The sequence below is a fragment of the Mesoplodon bidens genome (genome assembly GCF_964165515.1).
Source record: "Mesoplodon bidens genome assembly, chromosome: 9".
NCBI classification, from domain to species: Eukaryota; Metazoa; Chordata; class Mammalia; order Artiodactyla; family Ziphiidae; genus Mesoplodon; species Mesoplodon bidens.
In genome coordinates this window covers 87480795-87496208 of record NC_138166.1, presented here as the reverse complement: position 1 = coordinate 87496208, position 15414 = coordinate 87480795, and the positions used below count along the sequence as shown (strand labels likewise).

Genomic DNA, 15414 nt, shown 5'->3' with positions numbered 1-15414 from the left:
TAAAATGACCAATTCCACCAAATCCTACATTTCAGATACTTAGGTGAAGAGTAACTAATAGAGAAAGAAGAGATGAAAGGAAATGCTACTTATTTGAAAAAGAAATACATGCCTGACTCTAGCCACAGATATAAAGAAATCATGAGAAATATTTTTTTCTCTTTCCATAAACACTGTACTTGTACCACAAAACTAAACTTGGGGCTTGAGCCTTTTGACTGTCTCATAGATAAAACCACTTTGTATGACTGGCCTATTACAACAGTATGCCCTCATTTCAAGTTCTGGACTCTGAATTTTTAAAGTACATTTCTCTAACTTTTAGAGCAATAATTCAATGTATCTCTACAAATCTAAAGCCTGCAGAGACTGAGAAATTGGGGGGGGGGGGCGGGGAGTGGGGAGTTTTAGGAAATGAGGCAAATACCAACTATGAAAAAAAAAACATGACTATAAAGTGGATGATTCAATGTTAGAATTATTCAGCAAGTATCCATCTAACACTGACAATCAATTACATGACAGACACTTAGGAGGCAGAAACGAAAAGGGTATACAATCCATTGCAATACAACGTAATAAGTGTTAGGACTATTTAAAAGTAGCATGGCCACTCCTTCAGATTCCAGATCAAAAATATAAAGACTCGAAGAAAATTTGGGAAATTTTATTTATAATCTAAGAGTGAAGAAGACCTAAGTTCTGACACAAAACCCAGACGCTTTAAAAGAAAACACTGATAAATACAACCTCATAAAAATAAAAACAATGTATACATGATCAGATATCATAAAGTCAAAAGAGAAAGAAGCTGGAGGGAAATTAGAATATAAATCCCAAGAACTAATTTTCTTGGTATATAAAAAGTTCCTGTAAATCAACAGAAAGACAGACATACTGGAAAAATAGGTGTTCACTATTTTTCAGTAAGGAAATAGAACACTATTTGACCACTGTACTACTGAAAATTTCAACTTTTAAACAAGTCGGATTTTAGGATAGGATAATGAACCATCCTGTACCACCCTGATTCAATAAGCATCATTTATCACTAATCTTGTTTTAGCTCTATCTACACTCACCCACAACCCAGATTATTTTGAAGTAATATATCCATATATAACATAGATATCATAGCAATGAATTACTTTTTACACAAATAAGAAGTTTAACCTCACTCAAATTTTCTCTAAAAAATACAAATCAAAACCACCTTGGAAATACCATTTTTCACCGATCAGATTGACAAAGATAAAAACATTTTGATAATACAATCTGTTTACTAGAGACTACAGGAACTCTCAAACATTATTGAAGACATGAAAACACGGTATTATCTCTAAGAAAAATACACTTGGCAATAATCATCAAAATCTAATAAACCACAAAAATCTCATCAACCAGCAAAGAACTCTGAAAATGGCACATCAAGAATCGGATGGTCTCCTTCTCACATCTTATATGTCAACGTCAAGGTAACTGCACCACTAGAAGAATAACTAGCAGGTGCTATCAAGTGAATGGAGCTTGATAACTACATCTTGTATAAAACAACAGTAAAAGCTGCCTTACTTTATTATTTAAAATACACACACACACATCCCCCCCAGACACAAGACACACCCTAATGCCCACCTACCCAGACCAGATTAGGTCCCCATGGTTATATGCTCTCATGGCACATTTTGCTTTTCCTCTGCAGCACTTATCACAGTTTTTAATAATATACTTATCTAAAGGTTCTCTTATTAATGCCTTTCTTCCCCTCTAGACTTTAAACTCCATAAGGACAGGGATCATGTCGTATTTGTGTGGCATTTGAGCCCAGTTCCTGGTCCATAACTGATATTCAATATAAGTGGAATTCATTCTTACATTAAAAATGTATTTATTATGGGTCTGGTGGGCTCTGTGCCTACATTCTGGAGATATGGTGCTGAACAAGGCAAACTAGTTCTCTCTTCTCTTGAAGCTTCCATTCTAGGAGTAGTCAGAAAATAACCAAACACACACACACACACACACACACACTCACACACACATACACACCATAAAAAGTAACTTAATGAACATGATCCAGTTGATCTGCAAACATGTATTATGTTTTTCCACACTAATACCTCCAATCAGCATTTCCATTTGTAATGATTTCTTTTGATTGAAATAACTTGAGTAATACTTTAAATTAATTCTTAAATAATGAATTTATTTTTCACTATAACTTAATAACAGTTGCAAAATAAAGGGTGGGGGGCTATAACCTTACTATCCAAACACAACTACTTTTAGCGTTAAAGCATATTTCTCTCCCGTTTCTTCCATGAATTTTTCCTCAGTATAACAGTGAGCACAGAATACGTAGTGTTCTCTGCTTTTTATATCAGACGCTTAATCTTCCCTCATTCATAACAGAGATCAAGGAACATCACAAAATGGTCTCCTTCCAAAAAGGGAAAAGGTCTCCCTGGCAGCCATTGTCCACTCATTCAATCCTTTCTGCCCTCTTCCAGACCAACAGTCTTACCAAAGTGGAGCAGGCCTCCAGCACCTCCCCAGTCTGCTTTCACTTTTAAACAGGACCATTTTCAAACAAGCCAAGTAGCTGTTACACACTTGCCAATCCTTCTCTTTTCCCACATTCTTCTCTCTCCCATATTCTTGACAAGGTATCACACCTTTGAGAAGATTTTGTTCCATGTAGTTTTCATGCTTTTCTTATTTGCTAAATAGTAAAGGACTTCCTACAGCTTTTTTGAACAAAAATGAAAATGCTCATGAGCTAGATTTTGGGAAAGAACCAATAGCTAGGCAGCAGGAGTTGAAGAAACTGGTTATGAACTGCACAGGCTGCAGGCCACGCAAGCCATCTGATATTGAAGACATTGACTGCCTTTCTGAGGAAATTATGGGTAGCAGGTGGTTCTGGGAGATTTAAAAAGCCCTTGTTACCCTAATGTGTATCAACTTGGCAACCATAGTCGTTGAATATTTTCCTTTCATAGTAGACAGAGGTTTATAGACACTAGATAATGAATGAACAGGAAGACAAAATATTTCTCCTATAAATAGACAATAGATACGTTGGGGGATCAAGAATAAAATAAAATAATATGTGGGTGACCAAAGTGATTGTTGAAAACTGTCTGTGAAAGTATTGTGGCTCTGCAGGAAGCGAAAGCAAAGCAGAGTTCACTAGTCTGGTTCCTGCTACTTTTCTAGCAAAATAGCACACAACAGTAATTCTCTCTACATGAAGACAAATGAAAACAGGCCTGCAATGCATCACAACCAGAATATATTTAAGAAGATGATGCTGAACAATGAGACTTTTAGGGAAAGTTACAATTCTGGTGCCTACCCTCAGAGTAGCATTTATATGCTAACGATTTGGAATAGGTTATTTCATTGCAGGGCTTGGGGGGGTAGTGAGGGAGAGAATCATTTTGTGAAAGAAGGATTCATGGTTCTTTTTGCCTATGCTCCAACTTCCTTTAAGGAAAACAGGCTCTTACACCTTTAACGTAAGATTTCTTGAATGGTAAAAGATAATATTAATAATAATGTAAAGTATTATGACTTTACTTCTCTCTAAAATAATGTCACTCACAACTCCCAGTACAGTTTTTTTTTGTTTTTTTTGTTTTTTTTGCGGTATGTGGGCCTCTCACTGTTGTGGTCTCTCCTGTTGTGGAGCACAGGCTCCGGACGCGCAGGCTCAGCGGCCATGGCTCACGGGCCCAACCGCTCCGCGGCATGTGGGATCTTCCCGGACCGGGGCACGAACCCGTGTCCCCTGCATCGGCAGGCGGACTCTCAACCACTGCGCCACCAGGGAAGCCCCCCAGTACAGTTTAACACAAGGTATCATGCAAGCTTCAAGGATAATCTGACAATATCCTTTCTAAACTTCTAAACCTATAGAAGCAACAGTGCAATCACTTTTGAATGAAGTTTCCCAGGTAATTAATTCTTGAGGAGTTTTAAAGCGTTTGTTGGCACACAGCTACTATAGACTAGCTCCAAATTATCAGCCATTTGGAACACCAACCCAAGAATTTAATCTTTGATTTTCGAAAAGAGTGGTTCCAAATATTTGCTTACTCTGTACTATTTTATCTAATAATAAGGAGTTTTGGCCCAAAATTTCAGATTTGTACATTTTATAAAATGGGATCACATTATAGGCATGAAATCAAGACAAATAGCTTGTTCACTTGCCGGTGTCCAATATATCCTACCTACAAAAGCCTTTAAAATACTGACAAAAAACGAAACTTAAAGAGGGAAAGATACCCTCCTGCTGACTCATTCTTCATAGAGAAACACTTATTATTTCCTGGGGCAGTATGCTGAATTTCCACTTCTATTGCTGTAATTTCCACTTGTGAATTTTGGAAGGTGCCAAAGGAACGGAAGAGGTCAAAATCCTAGGAAAGACACACTGCTGCTAAGGGGACTGTAATGAGAACTACACAACAGTTATTGATCCGTGCCCTTTTCGTCTTATTTCCAGTATATACTATAGTCATGCTATTTCCCTGTGAAAGTTCACTGTATTCATCTAGGGACTTGCAGCAACTGGCCAAACAGCAAATCAGAATTCTGGAGTGTTCATTAGTAAGGAGGCAAAAGGTCTACACGAAAATCCAGGCAAAGAAAGAAGAAAAGCACAGCTTGGTTTAGAACCATGCCCAGCTTCTCTGGATCACAGTGTGAGTGATCAATGAACATGAAAGTTGAGAAAGGAACCCAGAATAAATAAACTTATGTGTCCACACACACACACAAATGCATGTAATGGTACCTACTGGCACTGCTCTACCAAGCTCTAACCATATAACGTCATCTAACACGAGCAACCCTGTAAGACAGGTAGTTTTCCTCAGTTACAGAGCTGAAATTCAAAGTCAGGTCTGCTCAGCTCCAAAACCCATGCTCCTCAAAACATGTGCTTTGAAATACTCTGTGGCATAAGAGGGGTGGAGAATGTTTTCTTCACCAATCATACTTCTGAATGAGGTTTGCAAGAGAATTAATTTTTGAAGACTTCTAAAGTATAATTAAGATCACTATTATTTAGAAAAACAAAAGAATATAGAAAATGTAAACAGAATACATTAATTTCTTCAAAATTTTAAAGTGGGGAACTCCATACTAAGCTATTATTATTTCTCCTTAAATTTGTTTACCTTCTTTAAAAAAAAAAAAAATTTAAGTCCTAAGTACAAACAGTAGAATTTCCTTCACGACATGTCAACAAGATTATGAACTGTCTAACACACACTCTCTCACACCTCCCAGGAACACACATTATTTGAGCAACTCAGGCCCTACTTTGCCCTCTGTTCTCAGATAAAAGTGTAGTTCCCATTGGCCTCTTCCCTTCAAACGACAAATTCCTGCCTTGCCCATATCTGGTGTACATGGAGGGTTGGGGAATAGAACAGAGAAAGGGAAGGAGGGAACAAAGATCCATGTAGACTGAATCTTGGATTTTCTAGGAAAGCCTCGATTTGAAATATCTTCTCCCACCATCAGATGACATTACACTAGTGTGCCCTAAGCTCTGGTTTGGCAGACATGAGCTCCCAGTGTATCACAGTCAAGACACAGTTAGGATCAGAGGACAATTTCAGTTTTCCCCTTATGAAACAAGAATTATGAAATCCAAACTTTATTAGTTGTTTTAAGTACATAAAGGAACTCCTGAGACTGACTTGCCTATTGGCAAATATCACTACACATTAAAGAAGAAAGCATGGGACACAGGAAATACCATGGACTTGCATTCAGCTGGAAGGCCAGCCACTTGTTCTGTGACCTTGAGCTAATTACTTCATCTCTGAATCCCAGTTTCCTTAACTATAAAATGTGGATACTAAGTAATCAGCTCAAAAAGTTATAGTGAGAATTAAATAATATACATAAGTTGCCTTGAATATAGTTAAGTGCTTAAGAAATATTCAATAATTGCTACATTCTTTCATTTGAGTATGGACAACATGCTTTAAAACTTCTCAACTACCTCAAAAACCAGCTGAACTATGCCTCTTCAAGCTGTTTTCACCAATCTGAGTTTGTATGGGCCATAGTACACAAAGTTCAAGAAACAACATCAACCTAAGATATCTACTTACCCCACCCACCCTAGAAAAGGTACAGTAAATACAGTGATCAAAAACACAAACCATGGGACTTTCCTGGTGGCACAGTGGTTAAGAATCTACCTGCCAATTCAGGGGACACAGGTTGCATCCCTGGTCCGGGAAGATCCCACATGCCGTGAAGCAGCTAAGCCCATGCGCCACAACTACTGAGCCCGCACACCACAACTACTGAAGCCCACGTGCCCTAGAGCCCAGCATGCCACAACTACTGAGCCCACACGCCACAACTACTGAAGCCCGCGCACTCTAGGGCCCACTGGATGCAACTACTGAGCCCACGTGCCTAGATCTCACACTCCGCAACAACAGAAGCCACCGCAATGAGAAGCCCATGCACTGCAACAAAGAGTAGCCTCTGCTCACCTAAACTAGAGAACTCCTGCACACAGCAGTGAAGACCCAACGCAACCAAAAAAAAAAAAAAAAAAAAAACCACACAAACCACACCCCCACCTACCTTGGCTGGTTCTCAGCCGTGAGGTTCTCTCCCCTCTGATAACCACTGTCAGCCACCTGGGTTGTAGACCTCTTCACAATTTGCTTCAGCTCCCGCTCCAAGCGTTCTTTGATCGCCTTAACTGTCTCTGGAATCTTCTTCAGTTTGGCCAGCCCCTTGATGAGGATGCCCATAAAAAGGGTGCTGTTCTCCTCTGGATCCAACTCCAAATCCTCCTTGATGTCCTGAAGGTTTATCTCCTTCACTGTAAAAAAATTAATAAATAGCCACAGATTCTATCAGCAAATTGAAAAACAGAATGGGTCTAAAAAAATGCAATCATTCCCTTAAAGGAATCAGAGAGGTTTTTCAATTAAATTTGAAATTAAATTATACTTACACAGTAACTATCTAAGAATCACACACAAAAAAAACAGTTACGTTCCTATTAATACCCATCAATTAATAAGAGAGAAGCAATTAAAAGTAAGCAAATCTCCACAGAAATTTTTCCACAGACTGCCATTTCTACAATGAGTCATTTATTAACACTGGTGACATTTATTAACCTTCACTGTTTATAAAATGCCATACTTGGTGCTGCAGGAGAATTCCAAAGAGCCAGACCATAGTCTAAAATTCCTATTTATTACTTAGAGATAAGTAGCTTGATAAAAAGACATTATACATACATGTGGAAAAGAAAAGGTAAATAAGTTAAAATTATAACCAATAAGAGAGATGAAGAAAAAGAAAGGAAAAATAATATGTACAAGTGAGACAAGACTGAGGAAAAGAGTAATGAAGAGTATTTCATAAAAACAAAAGAACAACATTCTATTTTTCTTTAAAAACATGTCCACCAAAACATCATTATCTATTGAAGACAGGTCTTGCTAAACCATGGAAGTTTTCTGAGTAGTAGTATAGGTCAAAAGTCTCTGCAGATGTTTAGACTACAGCTTTCATCCAAACCATCTGGTTTCAGAATGAAAGAAACAGCTTCTAACAGTGGTTCTTAACCCCTGCAGGAGTTGGGGAGAGGGCAGGACTGGGATCTGAGACTTCTGTCACCTACTGAAAACCATAGGCCTTTCCCTCAAACTAACATGTATATACACAAAACTTCTCATATGACTTCAGGGGTTTCCACAACTACCAAAAGAACTACAGGTTGAAAACCTCTGGCCCAAAAATAATTCTCTCATTTTAAAAATGGCTGGATTAAGATAGACAAAAGCAAAAGTGAATACAAGCCTAAAGATGGACCCTAACAAAGTTGTCCCCATCCTCCCCTCTCCTCCACCCCACTTTCAGGATATCACATTTGAAAGGTTTTTAAAATGTGATATCCTGAAAGAACATATACATTCTTTACTAGATTCAAGCTCAACTATACTACACAAACCACTCCAAGTTGTTTAACACCACTGGAGTGTTTTGAAATCTACTTATTTAAGGAAGAATGAAAATATCCCAGTATATGGAATAAGTCCTTCTAACCACTGTTTATTCCTTACGATTGATTTCTAAAACAGTGCCATTTTATTGAATTGTATTTACTTCCTACTGGAACATTGCATTTATTTATATTGTGAAAGTCATATTTTTCTGTCTATTCAAGTATGTATAATACCTAGTTTTGTTCAATGCAAAATAGACATAAATTCTTTCAATTAAAAAAAAAGACTGTAAAAAATATAAACACATGGATGATAAGCAATACACTACTAAATAACCAAGAGATCACTGAAGAAATCAAAGAGGAAATCAAAAATAACTAGAAACAAATGACAATGAAAACACGATGACCCAATACCTATGGGATGCAGCAAAAGCAGTGCTAAGAGGGAAGTTTACAGCAATACAGTTCTACCTCAAGAAACAAGAAACATCTCAAATAAACAACCTAACTTTACACCTAAAGCAATTAGAGAAATAAGAACAAAAGAAACCCAAAGTTAGGAGAAGGGGAAAAAAATCATAAAGATCGGATCAGAAATAAATGAAAAAGAAATGAAGGAAATGTCAGCAAAGATCAGTAAAACTAAAATCTGGGTTCTTTAAGAAGATAAACAAAATTGATAAACCGCTAGCCAGACTCATCAAGAAAATAAGGGAGAAGACTGAAATCAACAGAATTAGAAATAAAAAAGGAGAAGTAACAACTGACACTGTAGAAATACAAAGGAGCATGAGAGATTGCTACAAGCAAATTCATGCCAATAAAATGGACAACCTGGAAAAAATGGACATATTCTCAGAAAAGCACAACCTTCTGAGACTGAACCAGGAAGAATTAGAAAATATAAACAGACAAGTCACAGCACTGAAATTGAAACTGTGATTAAACATTTCCCAACAAACAAAAGCCCAGGACCAGATGGCTTCATAGGCGAATTCTATCAAACATTTAGAGAAGAGCTAACACCTATCCTTCTCGAACTCTTCCAAAACAGAGCAGAGGGAGGAACACTCCCAAACTCATTCTACAAGGCCACCATCACCCTGATACCAAAAACAGACAAAGATATCACAAAAAAGAAAACTACAGGCCAGTATCACTGATGAACATAGATGCAAAAATCCTCCACAAAACACTAGCAAACAGAATCCAAGAGCAGATTAAAAGGATCATACACCATAATCAAGTGGGGTTTATCCCAGGAATGCAAGGATTCTTCAATATATGCAAATCAATTAATGTGACACAAAATATTAACAAACTGAAGGATAAAAACCATATGATAATCTCAATAGATGCAGAAAAAGCTTTCGACAAAATTCAACACCCATTTATGATAAAAACCCTCCAGAAGTAGGCATGAAGAGAACTTACCTCAACATAATAAAGGCCATATATGACAAACCCACAGCCAACATCATTTTCAATGGTGAAAAACTGAAACTATTTCCACTAAGATCAGGAACAAGACAAGGTTATCCACTCTCACCACTGTTATTCAACATAGTTTTGGAGGTTTTAGCCACAGCAATCACAGAAGAAAAAGAAAAGGAATCAAAATCAGAAAAGTAAAACTGTCACGGCTTACAGATGACATAATACTATACATAGAGAATCCTAAAGATGCTACCAGAAAACCAATGGAGCTAATCAATGGATTTGGTAAAGTAGCAGGATACAAAATTAATGCACAGAAATCTCTTGCATTCCTATACACTAATGATGAATGATGACAAATACGAAAGAGAAATTAAGGTAAAACGCCCATTTACCATTGCAACAAAAAGAATAAAATATCTAGGAATAAACCTACCTAAGGAGACAACAGACCTGTATACAGAAAACTATAAGAAGCTGATGAAAGAAATTAAAGATAATACAAACAGAAAGAGAGACATACCATGTTCCTAGATTGGAAGAATCAACATTGTGAAAAAGACTATACTACCCAAAGCAATCTACAGATTCAATGCAATCCCTATCAAACTACCAATGGCATTTTTCACAGAACTAAAACAGAAAATTACACAATTTGTATGGAAACACAAAAGACACCGAACAGCTATAGCAATCTTGAGGAAGAAAAACGGACCTGAAGAAATGAGGCTCCCTGACTTCAGACTATACTACAAAGCTACAGTAATCAAGACAGTGTGGTACTGGCACAAAAAAAGAAATATAGATCAATGGAACAGGATAGAAAACCCAGAGATAAACACACGCACATATGGTCACCTTATCTTTGATAAAGAAGGCAAGAATATACAATGGAGAAAAGACCGCCCCTTCAATAAGTGGTGCTGGAAAAACTGGACAGCTACATGTAAAAGAATGAAATTAGAACACTACCTAACACCATACACAAAAATAAACTCAAAATGGATTAAAGACCTAAATGTAAGACCAGACACTATAACTCTTAGAGGAAAATATAGGCAGAACAGTCTAGGACATAAATCACAGCAAGATCCCTTTTGACCCACCTCCTAGAGAAATGGAAATAAAAACAAAAATAAACAAATGGGACCTAATGAAACTTAAAAGCCTCTGCACAGCAAATGAAACCATAAACAAGATGGAAAGACAACCCTCAGAATGGGAGAAAATATCTGCAAATGAAGCAACTGACAAAGGATTAATCTCCAAAATATACAAGCAGCTCATGCAGCTCAATATCAAAAAAACAAAGAAACCAATCCAAAAATGGGCAGAAGACCTAAATAGACATTTCTCCAAAGAAGATATACAGATTGCCAACACACACAAAAGGATGCTCAACATCAGTAATCCCTGGAGAAATGCAAATCAAAACTACAGTGAGGTATCACCTCACACTGGACTGAATGGCCATCATCAAAAAATCTACAAACTATAAATGCTGGAGAGGGTGTGGAGAAAAGGGAACCCTCATACACTGTGGGTGAGAATAAAAATTGATACAGCCACTATGGAGAACAGTATGGAGATTCCTTAAAAACTAAAAATAGAGCTACCATACGACGCAGCAATCCCACTACTGGGCACATACCCTGAGAAAACTATAATTCAAAAAGTGTCATGTACCACAATGTTCATTGCAGCACTATTTACAATAGCCAGGACATGGAAGCAACCTAAGTGTCCATCAACAAATGAATGGATAAGGAAGATGTGGCACATATATACAATGGAATATTACTCAGCCATAAAAAGAAACGAAATTGAGTTATTTGTAGTGAGGTAGATGGCCCTAGAGTTTGTCATACAAAGTGAAGTAAGTTAGAAAGGGAAAAACAAATACCGTATGCTAACACATACATGGAATCCAAAAAAAAAAAAAAGGTTCTGAAGAACCTAGGGGCAGGACAGGAATAAAGACACAGACATAGAGAATAGACTTGAGGATACGGGGAAGGGGAAAGGTAAGCTGGGATGACCTGAGAGAGTGGCACTGACATATATACACTACCAAATGTAAAAGCAGTAGCTAGTGGAAAGCAGCCACATAGCACAGAGTGATCAGCTAGGTGCTTTACCACCACCTAGAGGGGTGGGATAGGGAGGGTGGGAGGGAGACCCAAGAGGGAGGGGATATTGGGATATATGTATATGTATAGGTGATTCACTGTTATACAGCAGAAACTAACACAACACTGTAAAGCAATTATACTCCAATAAAGATGTTAAAAAAAAAAAAAGAAGAGGGCTTCCCTGGTGGCGCAGTGGTTGAGAGTCCGCCTGCCGATGCAGGGGACACGGGTTCATGCCCTGGTCCGGGAAGATCCCACATGCCGCGGAGTGGCTGGGCCCGTGAGCCATGGCCGCTGAGCCTGTGCACCTGGAGCCTGTGCTCCGCAACGGTAGAGGCCACAACAGTGAGAGGCCCGCGTACAGCAAGAAAAAAAAAAAGAATATAATCAACAATGAAGACTAGTCTGATAACCACAAAAAGCCTGTAAGGTCAGATAGAATTATTGGTGCTTCAAGGAAAAAACCTTGTATAAAAAAATTTAGATGAAATTCAGTAAGGCTTCACACCACCATTAGCACAAAATATACATCTTTCCAAACTAATAAACCCTAAATCATTCTCTTGTATGTACCTCTATTCTTATACTATGTACTCAACGTGTAGGTTTTAGAACACTTTACAGTTATAAATACTTTACTTCCTTTCCCAATTCTCTTATTTTTTTAATAAGTTTGTTTATTTATTTATTTATTTATTCATTTATTTTCGCTGCGTTGGGTTTTCTTTGCTGCGCCCAGGCTTTCTCTAGTTGCAGTGAGAGGGGACTACTCTTCGTTGCAGTGCATGGGCTTCTCACTGTGGTGGCTTCTCTTGTTGCGGAGCACAGGCTCTAGGCGCGCAGGCTTCAGTAGCTGTGGCGCGCAGGCTCACTAGTTGTGGCACATGGGCTTAGTTGCTCTATGGCATGTAGGACCTTCTCAGACCAGGGCTCTAACCTGTGTTCCCTGCACTGGCAGGCAGATTCTTAACCACTGCACAACCAGGCAAGTCCCTCCTAATTCTCTTTTTTATTTTTGCTGAGGACCTTATCAAATGACGATTTCTTCAACTTGGTTTTGAAGATTTTCACTGACAGGACAGTTAAGACTCTGATATTCTTTAACCAATTATTTCTACTAAAATTATTTCTACTAAAATGCTATTTATTGGTCCCAATTGTTTCTTTTATACACACACACATATTCCTAGACAGATAAACAGATAGATCAGACAGATAAGGCAGACAGATCGGTATATATCTGTACAGACATATACGCCTAAGTGGATATAAATCATGTCCGTGTGGAATCATGGAAGGAGGGTTTAACTAGGACACTTTGGTAGTCATGAAAGGATTAAGCAGATGCTATCTAAGGTCTTTTCAAGCTCTGTAATTCCCTGATTCCATTAACTAGGGTTTAACTCTGGATATCTCTAGTTCCAAGGCTTATAGTTAATTATGTATACCTATATTATAAAAGCCCATTTAATAACAGATAAGCAAGGTGAATAATCCATTTATGCAGCTAAGTATCTTATAAAAGAAAACTACTTTTTTGTTTCCCAGTGAATATGGAAAGCAATCTGGACTAGTCCCTGGCTGCTTTCTTTTCTCAGTATGTTTGGTAAGAAGATCAGTAACACATGCCATGCCTATACACATATGTCATCAAACTGCAGAAGATAAGGGCCCTGGTAATACACTTAAATTTTTATTAAATATGCTATTTTATTTCATTTATCATTTATATTTATTCATGTCAATTAAAGTACAAGAGATAATAGTAGTGTTTACTATAAACTCCGATAGACGTCACTCCTTACACTATGCACAGGACATAAATTATGTAAAGTTCATATAATTGATTTCAATCTACAGAACTTAATTTACATGTTGTGTCCAAAAACATTACCCCTATTTAAGAGGAGAACTGTCTGCCACTACTGAACAGAATTCAATATAAGAAAGAACCTTCAAAAAATTACCAAGCTTAATTAGACCACAAAATCTCCAGAGAATTACACATTCACAATGCTGCCCCCACAGATGGGAGCCTGGCCTCAGAACACTCTCAGTATTCTACCGTATGCTAACACATATATATGGAATTTAAGACAAAAAAAAATGTCATGAAGAACCTAGGGGTAAGACAGGAATAAAGACACAGACCTACTAGAGAATGGACTTGAGGACATGGGGAGGGGGAAGGGTAAGCTGTGACAAAGTGAGAGAGTGGCATGGACATATATACACTACCAAATGTAAGGTAGATAGCTAGTGGGAAGCAGCCGCATAGCACAGGGAGATCAGCTCAGTGCTTTGTGACCACCTAGAGGGGTGGGATAGGGAGGGTGGGAGGGAGGGAGATGCAAGAGGGAAGAGATATGGGAACATATGTATATGTATAACTGATTCACTTTGTTATAAAGCAGAAACTAACACACCATTGTAAAGCAATTATACTCCAATAAAGATGTAAAAAAAAAAGTTACCACTTAAAAATAATTCTTATGCTTCTGATCAAAATGGCACTGTAAATTCATACTTGAGATATCCAATCTGCTCAAAACACAATTATACATAAAATATAAATTAAGAAATTAAAAAGAAATAGTGGTCTCAAAATTGAGAATAACATGTCTGTGGACAAGAAATGCAAACAAGTTGAGCCAGAGTGTGTGTGCAATGAGCTCTGGGTGGAGAAGCAGGCAGAGTCAACCAGGATTTGGCCCAGGTAGGGTTACAGAGACTTAACATGCTCCACTGGCCAGGTGAGCTGACAAAATCCTCCATCAAAGGCTGCAAGCACAGCGCCAAACAAGCTCTAGACCTACAGTGGTAGACTACTGGCCTCATCAAATCCTTATCCCCCATTTACATCCCAGTGGAGGGACTTGGTCAACTACTTATCTTAAGTACCATTCCATTCTCCAATGAAAAATTACCTCTAACATCTTTTATTCTAATTAACACACCCACTGGTGCAGATTGAGAGAGCAGTATCGGATGCATTGGTTGCCTCTGGAGTATAGAATCTTGATTAGGGGCTTTCAAATGTTAACTAACTACCCCTAGAGAATGCATTCCTGATTAAGGTACTTCAAATGTCAACTAAGCACCCCTAAGGTGCAGATTAAATTACACCCCACTCCTGAAAGGAGACTGCCAAAAGCTGTTGCCAGCTGCTACGTGGGGCGATCATTTACATTGAGCTAGGAGATTTTACAGCCTCGGCACAGGGATAGTTTCAATTCAGCGGAATGGAACCTCACACTACAGTGAGTTTTGAAAACACAATGAATGTACACTGATCCTTCCATAGTGAAACTGGGCTAAGGGGGAAATGACGGCATATTTGATTGGGGAGAATGTAGAGTGGAATACTCTATTAGGATAAAAACAAACAAAACTAACATCTATTGAATCAATTTTCCTTGGGACAGTAGTACTTAATGTGCATTGTATCACCTAGAGCAAGGAGGATGCACCTTTGTAGGTCAAGGAGTAGCAACCAATGGAGAAGAGGCTACTAGAAATATAACAGGGACACAGGATAACAGACAAGGAACAGATGAATAAATTGACAGTTTATATTAATATTCCCTAAAATGTATTAGACTGTGGTAGTTGTTAATGTATGAGTTTGTAAGTTCAATTGCCCAGGGAGATAGTATGTAGAAAGAACAAGAACTTGGCATCACTTTAGATTTAATTATCATGTCTACCACTTTCTAGTTGTGTGATGTCTCTCAAGTTATTAAATCTTGCTGGACCACAATTTCTTCATCTGTAAAGTGTAGATAACATTATCAACAGAATTGTGCCTATTAATGAGATAATATGACAACAAGACAA

General features: G+C 37.9%; 1 protein-coding gene across 1 annotated transcript in view; it reads right to left on the bottom strand.

The window, feature by feature from the left end:
* The window catches only part of EXOC4 (exocyst complex component 4), an 813795-nt gene that overhangs the window by 719089 nt on the left and 79292 nt on the right, over positions 1 to 15414 (bottom strand). Inside the window, exon 6 of the mRNA XM_081244856.1 lies at positions 6625 to 6868. Within this exon, the coding sequence (XP_081100982.1) occupies positions 6625 to 6868 (244 nt within the window). The remainder of the gene's footprint in view (positions 1 to 6624; positions 6869 to 15414) is intronic.